At 43.8% G+C, this 22,811-nt stretch overlaps 1 protein-coding gene across 2 annotated transcripts; it reads left to right on the plus strand.

The window, feature by feature from the left end:
• Positions 1-6,043: 6,043 nt before the first annotated feature.
• Positions 6,044-21,349, plus strand: LOC149833145 (WRKY transcription factor SUSIBA2-like). 2 transcript variants are annotated; one of them, XM_090012728.1, is made up of 5 exons: positions 6,044-6,771; positions 9,686-9,868; positions 18,689-19,596; positions 19,744-19,902; positions 20,403-21,349. In XM_090012728.1, the coding sequence occupies exons 1-5, from the start codon at positions 6,256-6,258 to the stop codon at positions 21,112-21,114; spliced, it is 2,478 nt and encodes an 825-aa protein (XP_089868854.1). In that variant the 5' UTR covers positions 6,044-6,255; the 3' UTR covers positions 21,115-21,349. The 2 variants fall into 2 exon arrangements, with proteins under 2 accessions (XP_089868854.1, XP_089868855.1); XM_090012729.1 differs by having other exon boundaries at positions 6,120-6,750.
• Positions 21,350-22,811: the final 1,462 nt, after the last annotated feature.

A 22,811-nucleotide genomic window follows, 5' to 3' on the forward strand; every position in this document is an offset into this window, starting at 1 on the left:
AGTGTATCTTTATAAGATACTATGAACATTCAAAATGATATGTATTCTTAGGGGAGAATACAGACGGGAGTATTTCTGAGATAGATTCTAGAGATGCCACGTTTATTGAAAGTGACTTTCCTAAAAGAGGAGAGATAGAGTGTCACTTACAGTTCTATGAATTGGATGATGAAGATCAATCTAAAGAGATTGATCATCATGTTTTAGAGACACAAGAGGATGTGTCTATACCACTATTGGATATTGGGAGTAACACTCAAGTGGATATTGATTTTGATGAAGATCTGACAACTCGAAAGAGTTTGAGGAAGAGAATTCCTCGTCGGAGATTCCAAATCGAAGGAGAAGCCTTTGTGGTTTTGCCCCAAGATGATGAGATGCCTAAGAGTGTTAGAGATGCTCTATCTTGTTCTAAAAGGGATGCATGGTACAAAGCAATGGAAAAGGAAATGAATTTCATGGCATTCAACGAGGTCTGAGATCTTGTTAATCTTCCAAAAGGAAGAAACCCTATTAGAAGCAAATGGGTTCTTAATATTAAAAGGAATGCCGATGGATCTATCGAGCGATATAAATCTTGTTTAGTTACTAAAGGATACACACAGATGGCAGTGATAGACTATGATGAAACATTCTCACATGTGGTCAAATTGACCTCTATTCGTCTTTTGTTAGCCATAGTGTCACATATGGATTTAGAATTACATCAAATGGACATTAACACTGCATTCCTTAATGGAAAACTGGATGAAAAAATATATATGGAACAACGCGAAGGGTTTGTTACTGCTAGTTTTGAGCGCAAAGTGTGCAAGCTCAAACGATCCATTTATGGATTAAAGCAGTCATCCAGACAGTGGTATTTAAGGTTTCATGATACCATCATGAGCAATGACTTTGCTATGATTGATGAGGACCACTGTGTTTATCTTAAGCGTCAAGGTCCAAAATTTGTAATTCTAACTCTATATGTGGATGATATTTTATTGGCTAATAATCATTTGGAGTTTCTAAAAACCATTAAAGAATGATTCTTTATTCATTTTGAAATAAAAGACATGGGTAAAGCATGTTTTATGTTGGGCATAGATAATAAAAGAGATCGTTCAAGAAGACTTCTTTCTCTTTCACAAGAGTCATATATAAAGAAGGTCTTAGAACGATTTCATATGCAAGATTGTAAACCCATAGATACTCCTGTTGCAAAAGGGAATGATTTAAGTCTTAAGATGTGTCCAAAGGAATCTAAAGAAATAGAAGCTATGTCCAAAGTTCCTTACTCCAGTGCAATAGGCAGCCTTATGTACCTTATGATGTGCACCCGACCTGACATATGTTATGCAGTAGGGTTGATGAGTAGATATCAAGCTAATCCAGGACAAGCTTATTAGAAGGCTGTCAAGAGGATTATGAGATATCTTAAAGGCACATCAGATTCAGTTCATTGTTACCATAGTGGTAACATGTGTGTGGTAGGCTATACTGACGCAGATTGGGGCAGAGACTCTGATGAGCGTAAGTTTACGTCTGGCTATGTGTTCTTGATGAACAATGGTGCTATATCTTGGTGTAGCAAGAAGCAGACGTGTGTAGCCTTATCCACAATGGAAGATGAATTTGTTGCAAGCTCGTTCACAGTGCAGGAATGTGTTTAGTTAAGAAGGTTCATCAAACATTTGGGACTCTCTTCTGAAGCAAAACTGCCAGTGACTTTATTCTGTGATAATCAAGCGGCAATTGCGTTTGCTAAGGATCCCAAGTTTCACAATAGAACCAAACATATTGATACGAGATGTAAGTATATGTGCGATATTGTATCTAAAGGCAAGGTTGCCTTGGCATATGTTAATACCCAAGATATGGTGGCAGATCACTTTACTAAGTCAATCAATAGAGATTCTTATGTTAAACATGTAAAATCTATGGGTATTTGTAAAATTTGATATGCTAATATTATTCCTATTTCTTTCTATGATCATTGTATAGCATGTTGCACATCTATATAAGTATGCTACCAGGTTTGAGATAAATCTTCTCACACGGATTTATCGCCTCAAACGCTGCTTGTGGGCGGGCTGAGGTGAGATGTAACAAAATCTAGGGTTGCAGAATTAATAAGCATGTCGGATTTTTGGGATATCATATGATAATAACTCATAAGAGTGGGAGTACAATGAGTTATGATATTCGTCATATATACGTATATGGGATACATTGCCCTAACTAGGTTAGAATGAGATCTCATGTATATTTAACTATATGGCGAGACCGACCTTGCTTTCTAAATGTCAAGGGTAACCTGGTTGACCATATCTGATGACTTGGATAGACATTGCATGGGAATGTGCATCCTGAAGGACTCAAGTTAGTTTCTCGGAGAGGAACTGAACTAGTATAAATCTGTACGACAAATAATTTATGGTGTATGCATACACTCACTGGAGTGAGAAAGTCTTGCCGTAATACATGAGTCATACCACGTATGTCGCACCATAACTTTAAGTCGACCACAAAAAGAAATGAAGAATGATCTTTGCTTCTTCATTGTGTGAGTCATTGATATATATATATATATTGTGTCCTTATTGACTTTTGACCTTATTTTAAGGAGAAAAATGAGTGTTGCTACTTTAGCATGTTGCTTAAAGTCATGTATAATTCGGTCTAAAAGAACATGTCTGGGAAAGCAACTTATCTTGATTCAAAGAATAAGAGTTGGAAAGGAAGATCATTTGACATTTTCAAATTATGCACATGTTAAAAGCTAGTTTATTTTTTTCACATCCTAGGGATGTTTGGGTTTATGATAAAACATGTGACATAATGGAAGGCCTTGTCTAACATAGCTTAGCACTATAATATGTGCAGAGGGATTTAGTATGCTAGAATGTGAAAAATGTATTTGATCTAGGACACAGTGAACTTCTTACCTGGCTTGTGCAGGTATACTTTATGTTATCTTATTATTTGCAGGTTTAGACTATTATGTTACACTAACCGGTACATAATATGCCTCCACTCCCTAAGCTCATGGGTCGCACAGTCCATTTGCCAGTATGTATACCCAATGTTATTCACCATTTGAACACGTTTGATGTTCCTTTTTCTTTGATCTCTTTCCATCATGTGCGAGTGGGAGATTGTTGGGTTGGGAACCGGATCTGCCCATGATGGGCATGATCCGGACCCGGCCCACCATGTGGGGAGAGGCGGTTTACTAACCGCCCACTTTCCCTTTCATAAGGGATTCTCTCTAATAGTGTGAAAATCAGAGAGAGGAAAGAACATAGAGTGAGAGAGACCGTGTAGTTGCTGAAAACGAAAGAGGAACACGGTGCACAGTGTGTGCACAGTGCAAAGCAAAGGGAAGAAGACATTGGGGAGCATTTGGACTCGTGGGAATAGTCGTTCTCTCCAAGTGAGGGCACACATCCGTTGAGCAGAAGTGAACATCATCGATCCACTGTTTTTTTTTGCTTCCGCAACAACGAAAAGGTATGATTCATTCTCTTCAGAAATTTAAAAGCATAATTTCAAGATAGATAGGGTTCAAAGCCCTCTTCTTCCTCTCCGGGGTTCAGGGCCAGGGGCTCAGCCCCTAGACCTCTGCCTATGGTGGTGCCCTCATCTCCCCAATGGTAGGAAACTGTCTGATAGGAAACACTTCTCCACCCCTCCCTGGAAGAGTGTTTTCTATCAAAATATGTACGGTTTTCAAAATGTTTCTCAGCAAAATATTTTCGCTTGTTTGAAATGGTCAACCTCGGTTCACTTTTCCTACATGATTCCAGCTTCCAAACATGCCCTAAGAAACCGTTTGAAATATATATCAGAACCTGCTTGGGGACAAAGTGGTCGATTTTGCGGGATGCCCGGAATTAGGTCATGGTCGCGGGTTGTCCCATTTTTTTCGGGACACCATAGTCGGGCCCTCGGGTGTTCGACCATAGCATCCGAAACATAGGCCTCCATACAACTGAATTAAAAGTTGCAAATGCCCTATAAAGGATTTTATCAATGGAGGCTTGCTAATGTGCTTGTAAAGGAGATTTTTTTTTACTTAACTTAGAAAAAGATAAAAAGAGAGATATGATGCCCATATAAAAAATTTAATTGGACATGAATGTGCCATGCAGTATCCATAAACTATGGTTGCAGATATATCTCAAGTAAACGTTAGTGAAAGTCAGACCATGCTTGAATTTGAAAACCCATCTCACCATTTATTTCACCCCCCACATGTCCATATTAAAAGAAAAAGGTTGGCCATGAATGCACCATGCATGTGCCCAGTGGAATAAACTCTAATAAATTGTTGCAAATTAAAATACAGAAAGAAAACAAGTTAGATTTTTTCTTTTTTTGGTAGCTAACTGGTTTTTCCTGGATGTAGTTCTAGGGGAAAACATCAGCAGGGAAAATCTTGCAAAAAAATTATATTTATATTTTTCAAAAAATCCTGAGAAAATAACGGTATATATAAAATATCAAGATTATGAAAATACATTATTGTATATAAAATATAAAGTATTAAATGTAAAAATTTGACTGACAACATCAATATCGGGATAAAAAGATGGCTCTTCTGAAAAATATTTTGAAAATACTGCATTTTTCTTAGGATGTGGGTGCCTTAAGATATTTCCAAAATATAGCAGCGATCTTTTCCACCAGTAGCCTTCATATGCCCAACGTTGCAAGCACGGCAGCCTGAAGTTGTTTGCTTAATTGATTATTCATGATCACCAACATTGCTCAAGAACAAATTACGCTAAATACAAGTGGTCCAATAGATATGGATCTGGTCGACATGAATTTGGATCCAAGTTTATCTAAACTACTGCAAGTAAACCACATTCTTTTTTTACTTTGTTCCACAAGGATGCGGGTATAGATCGATCCCATATTCCTCCAAGATGGTTTACATCTCTCTTTTCAAAGTTAAGTCTAGAGTTGCACATGTAACAAGCTTGAGTCAAGCTTGGGCTATTTGAACTCGGTTCATTTACTAAAAACTTGTTTAAGTTCAACTTAGGTCAAGCTCAAGGAGTTAATCTTTGAAATAAAAATTTTGAATTGAAATATGGAGGGGTAGATTTATTATGTATAGCAAAAAAGAAAAAATCTTGCCTATTAGGGTAAGACTTTTTTTTTTATGAGGCCTTATGTTAAAAAATTATATGCATAAGCTAACTCTTAACCTTTACAACTATATTCAATCAAGTTCAAACGCATTATCACACGGCTCGTTCACATGTAATGAGCCTACACTCTTATTCAAATGAGTTTGAGTCAAGCCTGAGCTAGCTTGGTTCGTTGTGGAGTCCTAAAGTCTGAAAAAAGAACGCACTATTGCGACGGAGCATAGCCCACGTGGAGGGCTGAGGAGGGGTGCTCTCCCTAGTCTGTTCCAACCAATTTCACCCTTTCGGATCAGTGTCAGAGCAGCTTGTCATGACCCGAACCACCAACCACAACAAAACGAGAGAGAGAGAGATGCATGGGCTGGCTGGCTGTCTGCCTGACTGCCACAACGGCCGGCAGACCCGACGTTCACTCCTTATCTCTCTCTCTCTTTTCTCTCACCCGCCCCGCTCCTTTCCAACAGATTCACCCTTTTTTTAGATTTCTCTCTCTAAAATGAAGCGTTTTGTTTTTCCTATTTTTTTTTTCTTTTTCCTTTTTCTTTACTCTACTCATAGATACAATATCTGATTTCCTCGTTTAATTATTAGATTTTTTTTCTCTGAAACTGAACCCTTTTTCTTTTTTTCTTTTTCCTTTTCCCTTTTTTCTCTCGCTCTACTCCTCCAACGGCTGATTTCCTCGTTTAGTTATTGAGATCAGTTTTGGTTTGTTCGCACTCACTCTCTCTCTCTCTTCTCTCCATTTTTAATAAAGACCGGTCAAACCAACATCGTCCGTCAAACTTCCCACTCTGACACCACACGGAAAAGTACAGAGAGAAGCTCTCTCTCTCTCTCTCTCATTGAAGCATTGTTCAAGTATATCCATTGATTGAAGGGTTCAGAGTTCAAAAAATTGTCTCTCTCTCTCTCTCTCTTGGATTCTCTCGCTTCCATAAGAACCTTCTTCTTCTTCTTCCTGTTTCACTGTCTGTGTTGTATTGTGTGGTGTGAGAAATAAATAGAGTTTATGCTTAGCAAACAATTTTGAGCGTTGGGGAGGACGAAATGAGCGGCAGTGGGGAGGTGAATTGATGATGTGGGTGTTGGGGGATCGGCTGTAGGAACGATGGACGGAGCAGGAGGAAGCGACGGTGGCGGAGGACTCGGCGATTGGGGACGGCCATCATCGACGCCATCGCCCATCATCTCCTCTTCTTCATCGTCGAGCCCTCTCAATCTCTTCTCCTCGTTCGTGCCCGGTGAGATCGTGTCGGGGTCCTCCCACGCGTTGAGCTCCCCCGCCGAGAAGATCACGGTGGGAGCCGAGGTTGGTGAAGAGGGGAGCAGTGGCGGTGTGGAGAAAAGCGGCCTTGGTGGTGGTGATGGAACGGCCGGCGGCGGCAGCGGCGGTGATGGTGGATTGTCTGAGTGGAGGGCGCCCGTGGGGGGCAGGATCGGGGGGAGCATAGCGGAGAGGAGGGCGGCGAGGAGCGGATTCAACGCGGCGAGGCTGAACACGGCGAGGTTCAGGGCTGCGAGCCCGCTGTCGTCGCCGGCAGTCCAGTCGCCTTACCTGACAATCCCGCCGGGACTCAGCCCGACCACATTGCTCGATTCTCCGGTCATGCTTCCCAATTCTCTCGTAGTTGCCTCCCCCTAAACTCTCATCTTCTCTTATGATTCTTTGTTCGATGTGCATTGAGTTGTGTTTTTTTTCTTTTCTTTGTTCATGATCGTGGATGCCATTCTCTGTTTCGATTGAATGCTTTTGTTGGTCTTACTTTTTTCTCTTCCTTTTTTGGTTTTTTATGGTTTTATTTGTTTTTGCATTGTAGAGATGATATTTTTTTAATTCAGTGCAGTTACCCTGTTGCGTAGTCACAATTTTTTTACATGATTCTTGTTGATAGTGAAACATATAGGTGATGCTTGGTTATTGAGATTGGATTTTCCGCCCACTTAGTATCTGTGGAGCTCTTCTGATCTCTATTGTGGCAGACATTAAACTCGTTAGAGAGTTGACGATTTCTAGTTTAGGATGGCCTGATTCATTTTTCTTTTTTTAATCAGATTGCAAGTACTTTTGAGTGATTATTTTGGATTTGGTAGATTTAGAGTTTCTCATTGAACAAACTGATGCCTCTAAAGTTGATAAACGTGCCTGACCTAGTTATATTCCTATTCTTTTTTCTGCATTTTGTTTTTGGTTTTATACTTTCTTTCATTTTTTTGAGTTGAGAATATGTTTCTGGTACTTGGCAGTTCAACGGAGCTGCCTATTATTCACCTGCAACTAGGGATGCACACGGGCCGGGCTTGGCATGTACAAGCTCGGCTCGCCCAAAAAAAAATGTACAGGCTCGGCTCGAGCTCGCCCTGAGCCTCAACCGAGCCGAGCCCGGGTCAGTGTTTGGCACTGCTGCTGGACAACAGACCAAGCTGGCCCGAGCTCAGCAGGCACACACACAAAGAGAGAGAGAGAGTGTGTCTTCCCCTCTCTGAGCCCTCTCCCCTCAACCGGGAAGAACGAGAAAGAGAGAGGTGAAGAAGAGAGCTCCCTTTTTTCTTGCTTACATGGAGGAAGTTGAGTACTGAGGCGAACTCCCACATGGAGCAGAGGGACCAGCGCTGGTCCTGCGACGGCAGGGGTGGCCATTGGGGGTCCTCCTTAATGACCGCCGACAGAGGGGCGAGGGGCGACTAGGGGAGATGGGCATCATGTGGACGAGGGGCGACTGCCGTGGGCCGACGGAGGGGCAATGTGCATTGGAGGGGCGGGGATGGGGTTTCCCGGTGAGAGAGAGAGAGAGAGAGAGAGAGAGAGAGAGAGAGAGAGAGAGAGAGAGAGAGAGAGAGAGAGAGAGAGAGAGAGAGAGATGGGACATGGGAGAGAGAGGGACGGGGTTCGAGAAGGGGTGGGCGATATTTTTATAATTAATGTATATTTTATATTATATAAAATAGAAATATGAGCCGAGCCTTATCGAGCTCGGTAGGCCAATCAAGCTTGGCTCATTTACGGGATGAGCCGAGCCCTAGATGAGCTTTACCGAGCCGACCTCAAGCCGAGCCTGAGCCGGCTCGGTTTATTGTGCATCCCTACCTGCAACTTTAAAATATTTAGGGATTCAAGAATTTTTATTATTCAGTCATCTTGGTTGAAACAATAACTACTCGGTTTATGATGTACATGCATAAATCTTGGGCTATGGCTTGAACTAGGTTGAGTCTATCCCGGAATTTATCAGCTTAACTAGCAGCAAAGACAATCTTTTCTGATTTTTCTTCTCTCTTTTTAATTGTAATTAATTTTGGCACTTTAGATGATACATCCTTACTGAAGCCAAAATTTTCCAGCCTAAGATTCAATGTGAAACTTGCTTATTACCTTCGTTCAAACTTCAGAGTGAGACTGTGTGATAACTTCTTTAACTTTATCGATACATCTTGGCATTTCTTTTTTCTCTTCCTTTCATGAGATGTCCTATTAAATTTCATTGAATCATGGGATTGATGCATAAGCTAGGTCCGAGGAAGTAGTATGCTTGTGATTTTATGCTCATCTTGAGTCTGCTGAACTATTCGTGTTTAACCTCACAATATTAAAGTTGATTGTACTGGTACTTCACAATGATCTTTAGTACACTACTTGGGCTGCATTTTTTTGCTTCCCTGGATTTTGCGAGGGCTATGGAACAGCATGACCTTTAGTGTCTTTGACCTGCAAGGAGGCCATTGGTTACTACCAAGTATGTGCCCTTTCTATGGTCTTTGTGATTAACCTGTGTCTTTGATCTCTTGACATGGAGCTCATGCTGCTTCACTGGTACATATTCTCTTGACATAGTGAACAAATTAATTATAGGTTGTCGGACTAGTCCATAAATCATTAATTTTCTTCCCCCCTTATTTATGTTATTGGGCAATGGATTTCATCATAAGCTCTTTATCCATTGTAACAGATTACATTATGCTTGATAAACCTATCAATTCTTCAAACTCCTAAGAAGAGCTCTTATTGCCAAAATACTTGTGACATCGATTCATTTGGTTGAGTAATGTGTCCCCCCCCCCCCCCCCCCCCCCGTGGAAGATATCATTCCACTTCATGTGATAAGTGATAACCCCTGTCTATTTTTATTCTCATTTTTTGCATTGTATACTTTATCTGGAAATGGGGTAGTGTCAATTTTTTCATGTTTGAACCCTGATGGTGAGTCGATAATAAGGTTTATTCTCAAATGCTTATGATTCTTAGGTAGAGAATCCATTTTCATCTTAAAAAGAAATGTGAAAAACTTGGAAGTATATGAAAATGCTTGTTGCCAATTTTCCATTTGTAAGTCATAGAATTTGTGAACTGTCTGTTTTCTTGACACATCTGCACATGTTGCAATAATTGATGGGCATTCCAAATGTACAATGTATTCATGAATTAAATGAAACATTATGTTTTCAATAGTTGTTTTACTTTCAGTGGATTTATGAATCAAACGAACTGGGAATTTCTAGTATATCACGTTTCATATAATACTTCTCTTGATTGTATGTTGCAGGCACAACTGTCTCCAACAACTGGAACCTTTCCTGGTCCAGCAATCATGGATCAGAGTCCAATTTCAGTTCTAGCTTCTGATGCAAATAAAAATGAACAAATTGATGATATTGAGCCTGCATCATTTATTTTCAAGCCTCACATGGATCCCAGCAATGCATACCCGAGTAATTTTGGAAATCAGGTATGTTGTTTCTCAAGTCATTTTGACAATGGCAAACAATAACTTTGCTGTTTTATCATTTTTGACATTTCTATTGATGTGATTTTGTGCATCTACTATGGGAAATTTTTTGTTTCTTATCAAATATTCATATAGTGCATTTCAAAGTTTTTAGCCTGTTGTTGACTATGATTAGCAAATATGATGCTTTAAGTAATGGGCTTCATCACTTCCATAAATGCTTTCTATTCTAGGACTTCTGAGTGATTTAGCTGGTTCCGCTGATTCTAATGCTTATTCATCAGGGGAGCATATTTAGTGGCTTTGTAGTTCCCCATGTACAAGTCAACATGGTACTGGTTGGAAGAAGGCTGAGATTATCCATAATTACATATAGGCTTCAATTAATCACTTCCATTACAAGCCTTGAAAGATGTGCTGGTAAATAGCATGTTGATAATGGTTCAAGCTTTAAGTTACGTGATGAAGCCAGAAGTAACCATATCTGCATATCAGTTGATTGATATCCCTTGTTCTTATGCAACTGCTTATAATCTTAAGGTTTTTCACTAATTGTTCAGATTGACTGCCTTTGAAAATACTTAAGTAGCTTGTGCAACTTTTTCATATTATGACTAGGATGATGCCACTTTTTGCCTTTTGAGTGGTAGCTTGTAGCCAGCTTGTGGTAGTGATGCAGAGCAAGATCGACTGAGATCCACACAGCCTGACCTAGGCAGGGGACCGGACCTGCACGATGGGACCGAGGATCGGACCCAAGTAGTGGATCCGACCTAGATCACGGTACCAAGACGCAGGGCTGATGTACCCCTGCGTACCTACTCCAGACGAGCACATGCCCGTGCGTCCCAGATCCAGCAACAAAGAGGAGTCATCTCGGGTTCAGGGCCGGATCCGAGACCCAGATCTAGTTGCACACTTTAAATACCCTATTCTAGGGTTGCGTGCGGGGGATATTGGATTTCTGAGCTTTCTTTTCTCTGTCTCGTTCAACTACAGTCTTCTTTCTTTATTTTGTTTTTCTTTTCTTTCATTCCAGTCGCACGTTTTCATTTTGCTATTTACTTGTCTTCATTCATGATAGCCCTTATCAGTTTCATAATAAACTGTTGATCTGATCGATTGATCTGATCCCTTGTTCAACGTTTCCATTGAGTTACCTGTTGTTGCACGACTGATCGTGCCTTGGAAGATTAACATTCAAGGTCTGCCCCTAACGTGACTGTGTCGATTCCCTCGCTGCATCAAAGTGGTATCAGAGCCCCAGGCCTTCTCCTTGGTCAAAGGCATGGCGCAAGAGGTGATGAACGATCCTACGAGCGGGCAAGAGCATGAGGAAACCGACAATGAAGATCCGATGATGCGGATGATCGACATGACGACCAAGATCCAAGAAAACATGTTACGCGTAAGCAAGGACGTAGTTGGCATGTCAAAACGACTGGATGGAATCGAAGATCGAATCGTGGTCATCGAGTCGTTTAGGGAGGCGCGCGTGGCTTCTATGCTGAACACGGGCGCAGGATTGGGTGACAGCGCAAACAGTCAAGTAGATGCTATCGCAGCCGAACCAGGTCAATCGATCTCTCGTGGTCGCGCCCCTGCCCCGCATCTGGTACCTTTTCTAACGATGGACTCGGTCATGGCCACTAATCAGACCGTCGGTGCTTGCCCGCCAAACCAAGGAGCCCTGGTCGTGCCTCCCAGCATCAGCTCGGGTGCGCAGGCCTGTTCTCGTTTTACGGTGCCAGTGCCGCAGTCCGGGGGGCCTGGTCTGCAAGGCCCTAGCGTGACGATGGGCCAGGCTGCTGGCGCAGTTGCGTCAGCCCAAGCAGGGATTGATCAGGTCCACTTTCCCGATCCTGCACACGGGGGCGTTGCTGCAGCCCACCAGCATGCAGGGGGTAGTGGAACCCTGTGGATGGGTCCGAACCCTAGAGGGTCCGGACCAGGTTATGTGACAACGGGACCCAGACCCGGATCTCGGGGACCATCCTTTGGGTCCCAGGGAGCGGGTCCGAGTCTCGAACCCCCATACCCGACCTACCCAGTTGGGTTTGGTTCGCTGTTCGCCCCAAATCAGACCCAACCTAATACTTTTGATCCCCAAAATAGATCCAACACCGACCCAAACCTATATTGGACCCGGACGGAGCTCCAATTTGAATTTGAGCCGGGTCAAAACCAGACCCATCCTGTTATGAATCAAGGATAGAGTTCTAACCAGGCCTTTTCGCACCACAACTCGATCCCTGGTCCTACCTACCCCGTTCTGGGTCCGACGAATAGTTTAGGACTTGACCCGATCCAGATCCAATCGGGTGAATCATCCCAGTACTACACCAACCCGACCTAATACCCATACCAGACCCAATCCGTTAACCCGTCCTTGATCCAGAACCCGATACCCTACCCGACACATTACCTCTACCCTAACCCAACACATAATCCAAACCCATATTATCCCATTCCCACCAAGCTAGAACTCGTGAACCGACCAGTCCTTCCACCTTTAGTAGTACCTCCTGTTATACCGGTGCCTCAATGTCGGCCACAGATGGCTCTCACCCACGGACAGGCCAGACCGAGGCAGATTCAACAGGGACCGGTGCGACCTGAGCGCTAACCACACATCATGGGAGTTTGCCACCACCAGCCTCCAATCGAGCAGTACCGTGACGAAGATGACGCTGCCATGATGGACGATGAAGCCTTCTGGAACGAGCACCCTGCAGGAATGGTAGAACCTCGTCAGCAAAGAGCGCCAGAGCACCCCTCCACCTACGGGGTGAAGCTGGACCTTTCAGAGTTCGCAAGACGATTCGACGTCGAGCAGTTTTTTGATTGGGCCTATGTCGTGCAATTTTTCTTTGATTACCACACTGTGGCTGATCACCGCAGTGTCTCTCTAGCGTCCACTCGATTAAGGGGCCTAGCGCAGACATGGTGGGTTGAGCTACAAAGGTCGAGGGAATGGCAGGGACAAGAGCGTGTGCAGACATGGGAAGAGATGCATAGGTTGATGCAGTCCAAGTTCGTGCCTTTAGGCCATACCGAGAGAGCCTACAAGGAGTACCTGACTTTGCGTCAAGGCACCCGTACCGTAGCGGAATGCACTGTTGAGTTTCATCGTCTATCCCTACGAGTCTACCATCCATTCACGAGGTATAATTCTGGAACTCCCTTCTGCTATTTATGATGATTTTAGTTGTGTCACAATCGAGTCATTGGATCAGGTCAGCAGTTATGCAATGAATGTGGAGGAAAAATTGAAAAGGAGGCAGGAGTATAGAGTTTTTCGGAGTGACCAGTTCAGTCGACCCAAGTCGAGTTTCCCGACGAGGGGAGCGAGCTCCCCTAGGAAGGAAGACTCACAGTCCACCCCAAGAGTAGACCCTAGCAAGCCTGACCAGTCCGGACCAGCATACCATACCAGATCCAAGGCCAAGCCTAGTGAGTCTACCATCCGTTGTTTTAGGTGTCAGGAATTAGGACACGTAGCGTCCAAGTGCCCCACCGTGAACAAGAACGCTCATTCGTTGAGGGTATTATTGAGTCAGCATCCGATAGTGAGGGTGAGTCGTCGGTTGAGGGAGAGAATAAGAGAGAAGTCATAGAGTTTGACGGTAACATTGAAAATTTGTTGTCCATTCGTCATGTTTTGACCGCACCGCGAGAGTCGACCCCTGCAAGATGGTTGCGGAACGACATTTTTAGGACTCGGTGCAACTGTGAGGGTCATGCGTGCGATGTTATCATTGACACTAGGGCTTGTGAGAACATGGTGTCCGAGAGTGTTGTGTCCACCCTGAATCTGAAGATGGAAAAATTGTCCCAACCATACAAGATGGCGTGGTTCAAAAGAGGAAACGAGGTTCCCATTACCCAACATTGTTTAGTTCGATTCTCCATGGGGGAGCACTACCACGATGAGGTGTGGTGTGATGTAGCCCCTATGAGTGCGTGTCATATTCTTTTGGGACGTCTTTGGCAGTTTGATCGCAAGATCATTCACGATGGCCATAGGAACACGTACTCATTTATTTTTAAGGGCATAAAATAATCCTCCTCCCTGTCAAGGGGACCGGTTTTCCCACTGTGGATAAGCTCGAGTGAGTTCCCCGTCTCGCGGGCCTATCATACCAGACTTTTTTGAGCCATTGAAAGGAGGATGGTTATTATTATGCCCTGGTGGCTAAGCTGTCTATGAGTACGTCGTTACCCGTTCCCGCGGACATCACGCTCCTTGTTGAGGAGTTTCGTGACATTATGCCAGACGACCTTCCTGATGGCCTACCTTCGATGAGGGTGGTGCAACATGCCATTGATTTTGTCCCGGGGTCGAGTCTCCCTAACCTCCTCGCGTATCGCATGAACCCATCCGAGCATGCCAAGTTGTTGAGGCAGATTCAGGAGTTACTGCAAAAGAGTTTTATTCGTGAGAGTGTGAGTCCTTGCGCAGTACCTGCCCTGCTCACTCCTAAGAAAGATGGATCCATGCGCATGTGTGTCGACATCACTATCAAATACCGTTTTCCCATTCCTCGGTTGGATGACATGTTTGATATGTTGGCCGGTGCATCTATTTTTTCCAAAATTGATTTAAAGAGTGGGTACCACCAAATCCGTATCCGAGAGGGGGATGAGTGGAAGACGACATTCAAGACACGTGATGGGGTATGAGTGGTTAGTCATGCCATTCGGGTTATCAATTGCCCCGAGTACTTTCATGAACATGATGACCCAAGTGCTGCGTCCTTGTATAGGGAAGTTTGTCGTTGTATATTTCGATAACATTTTGATCTATAGTTCTTTGTCTGATCATCTGAGTCATTTGCGTCAAGTCCTAAAGATTTTAAGGTGGGAGAAGTTGTATGTCAATGCCAAGAAGTGTGAGTTTATAACGTCAAGTGTGGTATTTTTGGGTTTTATTGTGTCGTCTGATGGAGTAAAGGTGGATCCCGCCAAAGTTTGTGTGATTGTAGAATGGCCTACCCCAAGGACTATACGAGAGATCCGTAGTTTCCACGAACTAGCCACTTTCTATCGTCGTTATGTGAGAAACTTTAGCACCCTCGTAGCCCCTATCACAGAATGCCTAAAGGGTACTAGCTTCTATTGGAATCCAGCCGCAGGCAAAGCTTTCACACTCATCAAAGAGAAAATGACTAGTGCCCCCGTCCTAGCAATTCCTCACTTTAGCGCAGTCTTTGAGGTTGATTGTGATGCCTCTAAAGTGGGAATTGGTGCCATCTTGAGTCAGAACCGCATGCCCATTGCTCTTTTTAGTGAAAAGTTGACTTAGGCGAGGTGTCAGTACTCCACTTATGATGTCGAGTTCTATGTCGTTGTGCAAGCCCTTCGTTATTGGAGGCATTATCTCATTTGTAAGGAGTTTGTCTTGTACACGGATCATGAGGCGTTGAAATATTTAAATAGCCAAAAGAAGTTGAGTGCTAGACATGCCAAGTGGGTCAGTTTCTTGCAAGAGTACACTTTCATGATTCACCATCAATCTGGTACTCTGAACAAGGTAGCTGACACACTTAGCAGGAAGAATAGTCTTTTGATGACTATGTCCGTGCAGGTCATTGGGTTTGAGCAATGCAAGGAATTGTACCCGACAGACCCTGATTTTCAGCAGGTCTGAGAAGGGTGCATCTCCTCTTCTAGCATGATAGACCCACGGTTCGTTATAAATAACGGTTACCTCTTTCGAGGTAATAAGTTATGTGTGCCAACATTCTCTCTTAGGCTACAATTGATTTCTGAGTTATATGAAGGGGGACTAGCTGGGCATTTTGGACATGATAAGACGTTCACACTATTAGATGAACGATACTTTTGGCCCAAAAGGCGCAAAGATGTTGTCAAGTTTGTTCAAAGTTGTCGAGTGTGTCAAGTGTCCAAGGGTCGACGTCAGAATAGTGGTTTGTATACTCTGTTGCCCATCCCTGAGCGACCTTGGGAACATGTTTCCATGGATTTTATTGTGGGTCTTCCCAAAACCTCGCGTCGTTTTGATTCCATCTTAGTGGTGGTTGACCGGCTTTCCAAAATGACTATTTTTGTTTCGTGTAAGCGAACTACTGACACCTCGTTAGTAGCTTCATACAACTTCAAGGACGTGACCCGCTTTCATGCCTCACACGATCACCTCAGATCGTGACACTCGCTTCATGAGCCATTTTTGGAAATCATTGTGGGCCTTATTGAAAACCAAACTCCAGTTTAGCAGTGCATACCACCCACAAACTGATGGCCAAACCGAAGTTGTGAATCGTACCTTAGGGAACCTACTAAGGAGTCTAGTTGGTGAAAATGTAAAAACTTGGGATCTAGTCTTGCCGCAAGCCGAGTTCGCCTACAATAGTTCCATCAACCGGTCCACGGGCAAATCTCCTTTTCAAATGGTTTATGGGCGGTCACCAACCCATGTAGTAGATCTCACACCTGTGTCTAGTCTTTCAGACCCAGCCCCAAACGCGTTTGATGCCGTTGAGTACATGCGTGATATACATAAACAGGTCCGCACCAAACTTGTTGAGAGTTACGAAGCTTACAAAGCTTTCGTGGATCAAGGTCGTCAAGATGTCCAGTTTCAAGTTGGTCAGTTAGTATGGGTTTACCTGCGTCCAAAGCATTTTCCAGTGGGTACTTATGGTAAATTGAGTCCTAGGAAATATGGCCCTTTCAAGATCCTCCAGCGATTGGGTCCAAATGCCTACCTCCTTGAACTGCCTGAAGATTGACACATTTCGCTTATCTTCAATGTGTCTGATCTATATGCTTACTGTGGAGACAACAAGTCGTCAGAGCCGACTTCTTCCCAACCAGGGGAGAATAATGCAGAGCAGGATCGATCCAAATCTATACAACCGGACCCAGGCAGGGGACCAAGGATCGGACCCAAGTAGTGGATCCGACCCGGATCACGGTACCAAGACGCAGGGCTGATGTACCCCTGCGTACCTACTCCAGACGAGCACAGGCCCGTGCGTCCCAGATCCAGCAGCAAAGAGGAGTCATCTCGGGTCCAGGGCCGGACCCGAGACCCGGATCCAGTTGCACACTTTAAATACCCTATTTTAGGGTTGTGTGCGGGGGATATTGGATATCTGAGCTTTCTTTCCTCTGTCTCGTTCAACTACAGTCTTCTTTTTTTATTTTGTTTTTCTTTTCTTTCATTTCTAGCTGCATGTTTTCATTTTTCTATTTACTTGTCTTCATTCATGATAGCCCTTATCAGTTTCACAATAAATTGTTGATTAGATCGATTGATCTGATCCCTTGTTCAACGTTTCCATTGAGTTACCTGTTGCTGCACGACTGATCGTGCCTTGGAAGATTAGCATTCAACGTCCGCCCCTAACGTGACTGTGTCGATTCCCTCGTTGCATCAGGTAGCCTATGTCACAAGGACTCGGCCAACTGGGTGCCGCACCCGCATCGACGCGACGCACGTGTGTCCCAGATCCAGCAACAAAGAGGAGTCATCTCGGGTCCAGGGCTGGACCCGAGACCCGGATCCAGTTGCACACTTTAAATACCCTATTCTAGGGTTGTGTGTGGGGGATATTGGATTTCTGAGCTTTCTTTCCTCTGTCTCGTTCAGCTACAGTCTTCTTTCTTTATTTTGTTTTTCTTTTCTTTCATTCCAGCCGCACGTTTTCATTTTGCTATTTACTTGTCTCCATTCATGATGACCCTTATCAGTTTCACAATAAACTGTTGATCGGATCGATTGATCCGATCCCTTGTTCAACGTTTCCATTGAGTTACCTGTTGCTGCACGACTGATCGTGCCTTGGAAGATTAGCATTCAACGTCCGCCCCTAACGTGACTGTGTCGATTCCCTCGCTGCATCAGGTAGCCTATGTCACAGGGACTCGGCCAACTGGGTGCCGCACCCGCATCGACGCGACACCCGTGCGGGTGCGGCATCCGGCGCTGTCAACCTGACCCTGGGGGCATTGACCGCACCCAGGGTCATTTATGTCCAACTTTTGGACTTTATACATATGTATATATTTTTATATTTTTCCTGCATCCCCGCACCCAAGTTTTTTTAAAGTGCCGCACCTACGCACCCATGTGACATAGGTGGTAGCTTTTTTACTTATTTCCTTATAAGATTTTATTACCTCAGAGTTATAAAGTATGACCTGAATTTATGTGTTATTGATTTTTTTGCGTCCATCCACTTCGTATATCATTTGGATCACATTCTTCCATGCATGTGTCATCAGACAAAGGAGATATGACATGCATATCATGTGCGACATCGTGACTATAAGAGAAGTCATACATATCATCTGATTGATAATAATTACCTTCTTCAGCAATCTTGTCTTCCTGGAACTGATTATACTCGGAGTATAGTTTAGACTTAATCTTACAAACTGCACACCATTCATTTCTATCTGACTTCCTTGTACTTGGATTTTTTTGTTACCTTAGAGTTATAAAGTATGGCCTGAATTTATTTGTTACTGATTTTTTTTCCCTGCCTTTGATATACTTTTAACCAGCCATGCAAGTGACTTAGTTTTAACTTTTAAAGTGTGCTGTTCTGAGGTACCAGTGAACTGATGTTGTGAGATGCCTTGGCTTTTCAGGTGTTTGGTTTCATTTATAATATCTTCTGAAAATGGAGTTTTGCTTTTATATGCTTTGATTCTTGATTGTTTCATAGCATATAAGTTATTAACTGGAAGTTCTCTAGTAATCTTTGTTCCCACCCCCAATTAGTAACATTTTTCCTGGATCTTTCTTTTTTCTTCTGCTATTGTTATTGATTAGTTTGCTTTTTTTCTCAGGTTTCTTCCAATTCCACTGAAATTCAGCAACATCTGGACATGGTAGATGTCCAGTGCCAAACACAGGGGCAGATGAGACCTCAAGTTGATGTTGACCGTCAGGCGGCACATGCAGAGAAGGAATGCGCTAATGATTCTCTAGCTAACATGGAAGCTTCTACCAATGGCATTGAAAAGGTTAATTCCATTGCTTTGCAAAGTCCACCTGGTGGAGTTGGTCATGAAGAAGCTTCTCAATCTGAAGGACAGTTACAGGTGGAGGATTCGGGTCCCCAGTTGCTTTTAGAAGGGGACCCAAAAGGACTATTTCCTCCTGCAGGGCTGGGAAGGCCATCAGAAGATGGATATAACTGGCGAAAGTATGGACAGAAACAGGTGAAAGGGAGTGAGTATCCTCGTAGCTATTACAAGTGCACTCATCCAAATTGTCAGGTGAAGAAGAAAGTTGAACGCTCCCATGATGGTCAAATTACAGAAATCATTTATAAGGGCACTCATAACCATCCAAAGCCTCAGCCTAGTCGTCGCTCTGCAATCGGCTCAGCTTTTGCACTTAATGAGATGTCAGAGAGGCCTGAAAGTGCTAGTTCGCTTGTCAAAGTTGAAGGTGGTTCACTATGGAGAAGCGTTCAACAGCAGGGACCCCTCAAGGATATATCTGATATAGACTGGAGGTGTGATGGTGTTGAGAGGACATCTTCTACATCTGGGGTTACTGATATTTCAGATCCATCTTCAACTGCCCAAGGTAAACACTTAAATCAGCTTGAGTTGGCTGATACCCCAGAGCTTTCATCTACACTGGCTAGCGATGATGTGGATGAGGATGATGAAGAAGATAGGGCTACACAAGGAAGCATATCACTTGGAGATGAGGGTGATGATGACGAGTCTGACTCAAAGAGGAGGTACTTTTATCTTTTTTGCCTCTTTCAACTTTTCCTTTCAAAGAAAAAATATTGTGCTTGTCAACTAGCCAATAGCCATTGTTGTTTGTGTGAAATTATATTACACCAAATTGGTGTTCCAAATTTGTTTTATTTACTGATATTCAGGAAAAAGGATAGTTCCATTGTTGAAGCAACCTTGTCATCCAGAGCTGTTCGTGAACCAAGAGTGGTGGTTCAAACAACCAGTGAGGTTGACATTCTAGATGATGGATATCGTTGGCGAAAGTATGGCCAGAAAGTGGTGAAGGGAAATCCAAATCCAAGGTATCCATTTTGCTCATTTAACAACCTTTGACTTTCTGTTTCTCCTTCGCTATTTTATCAACATGCAATTTCTTGGGTCTTCCTGTCAAACTAGCAGGCGATTACCGCATATGTGGTCTTCACCATATTCTATACTTATTTTATTTATAAGTTATTAGGTCAGATTGAGGGTCAATGTATCATATTACAACTTGACACAAAGCAGAGCTGAAACATAGTTCGAATTCTTTGAAATTGAAGCTTATTCAACATAAAACATTGCATTATGAGTGGAACTTATCTTTGAAGTCACTATTAATTTGTACATTGTCATGTTAATATAGTGTCAGGATGGTAATGTTGGAAATAAGCTTTTCCTAACTCATGCTGGGATATCTTTGAGAAGATAGTAATCGATCCAATTCTGTAGGTTGGTTCTTCCTGCATTTAAGGGAAAAAGATGGTGAAGCAGGAAATCAAAAAGCTGTTTTAATTGTAATACCATGTTTATGTTGATGCAGGAGCTACTACAAGTGCACAAATCCTGGATGCTCTGTTCGGAAGCATGTAGAAAGAGCATCACATGATATCAAGTCTGTGATTACCACATATGAGGGTAAACACAATCATGAGGTTCCTGCTGCTCGAAACAGCAGCCATGGAAACTCGGGGTCTGGGAACATGGGCCCTTGTGGGGGTGCTGCTCCGCCATCACTGGCATTGCCTACAGTCGCTGGTATCACTAAGCCTGAACCAAGGTTCGATGACTTTACCCCTCACTTGGAAGCCAATGAGTACCTGAAGGCATCAAGTTACCTCAGGAGCCTTACTGGTGACATTAAGCTTGGAGTTACCTCTGGCTATGACATGAAGCTGCCTTCCCTCCCACCCATGCCTTGTGCTTCATTTGGAATGAACACCAGTAACATTGAATCAAACCCACTGGTTTCCTTGGCTCAGGTAGCATCGAATTTTCATGGGCCAATTCCAATGGGCTTACAGAGGACGGCAAGCCTGATGCTGCCCACTGGCTTGAGTTTCAATCCTGGCAAGATAATAGGTCCAATGCAGCCATACCTTGGGCAACAGCAGAGTAGGGAGGGTGATGTAAGGCTCCTTAGGCCAAAGGAAGAGCAGAAGGATGAAACGTTCTATGAGGGTAGGTTTGACATGAGCCACCCACCAAATCCACCATCAATGTTCAATCAGATAATGGGAAGGTTTCCATTGTAGATAATGCTGTGCTGGGGATGCTCATGGAGTCTCCGGAAGATCTTCGTCTCGATCCCGTCTCACAGTTTCATCCTGTTCCTGTAGAGCTGCTACCCATACATATGCTTGATTGTTGTATGCATTTATTGTTAGTTTTACAAAAAAGCTTTTGTTTAATCTCTATGGTACATGGAGATATCTCTGACACAGTTTAATTTGTTCAATTTTATATCATTTGTTATAATCATCATCGCTTTTGAAGACTCGGGGCGTGTGAGGTCTTATGTTGGTTGTCCTGATTCTTCTCAAACTTCTGAGTTAAACTTTAGCAGTTGGCTTCCAAACGAGTCAGGTAAACCTACATTAAGTTAGCTTGTGGGGCAATCTAATTTTGCCGGTCAGGCATGTACTCTTGCAGCAGCCCAATCTGCTGGTTGATCTTGGTAGCAGACTGGGTGAGCCTCTGATCACAGTCTGAGCTAGGGTGGCAATCGGGTTGGCGGGTCGTGTCGGTGGGTCAGCATACCTCAACATGAACCCGACCCGTTTATTAAACGGGTTGGCTGGGGCAAACATGAACTTGACCCATTTATTAAAGGGGTAACCTGACACAACACGGTTAACCCGTTTAATAAACGGGTCGGGTCGAGTAAATGGGTTGGCGGGCGAGTCGGGTCAGCCGGGTTGGGTTTGGGTAAATGGGTTGACCTGCCTGCCTAACCCGTTTATTAAACGGGTCAGCTGGGTTGGCATACCCCTAACATGAACCCGACCCGATTAATAAACAGGTTAGGCAGGTTGACCCGTTTATGACACGAACCCATTTAAACCAAACCCGAACCCGCCTAAGAAGCGGGGTTGGCGGGTCGTGTCAGATTTTGCCACCCCTAGTCTGAGCTGCATCAAGATCTCTTGGCCTCACCATACAGAGCACCTAGGGATGGCAGTGGACCGGGGAGGGGTCTCCACCCACACCCCATCTCAAAATCCTGCCCTTCATCCCTGCCATTGCCATCTCTAAGGAAGGATTGGGAACGGGATGGGGCGAGGCAAGGCGGGGATCGAGATGGGGCGGGAGAAAGCTTAAGTACATCCCTGCACAGGTTTTGATTTTAACCTTCATCACCGCTTTATGTCTTCCATTCTCGGTTCAAACGGAACGAGGCAGGGTGGGGCCCCATTTTCCCAAGGTCCACTGCCATCCCTAAAAGCACCTGTGATGATCTACTGCTAACCTTCAAAAAGTTTACTTCAGAAACGTTTGTACATCACTAGGGGGGAAGCAGATCAGGTCATGCTGAACATGAGCGTTTTTGCTCATGCCGACATCATGGCCGTCTGTTTGCATTTTGGATGAATGCCACGTGGGTTTTTTTTGACTTTTGAGCTTTTTAAAATGCAAATCCGATGGCCACGATGTTGGCATGAGCAAAAAACGCTTCATGTTCAGCATGACCTGATCTGCTTTCCACCAGGGGTAGGAGATGCAAAAGAGCAACTGTCTTTTCTATAATTTGAAAAAAAACTGCCTAACTCACTGAGTTCATTGGTGTAAAGCCTCATGTCCCCCCTCGCCTGCCAGGGGCCACATCTATTCTCACGGCAAGGATGCGCCTCTCGGAGGTTTCCAACTCGTGATGTTCTAACCAGTTGCAGATATTATTCTAGTCTACTGTCGATCGATCGAGAGAGAGAGTTGTGTATGTGCGCTGCGGGCG

This window comes from Nuphar pumila, chromosome 7, assembly GCF_984573655.1.
Source record: "Nuphar pumila chromosome 7, dmNupPumi1.hap1.1, whole genome shotgun sequence".
Classification (NCBI taxonomy): domain Eukaryota; kingdom Viridiplantae; phylum Streptophyta; class Magnoliopsida; order Nymphaeales; family Nymphaeaceae; genus Nuphar; species Nuphar pumila.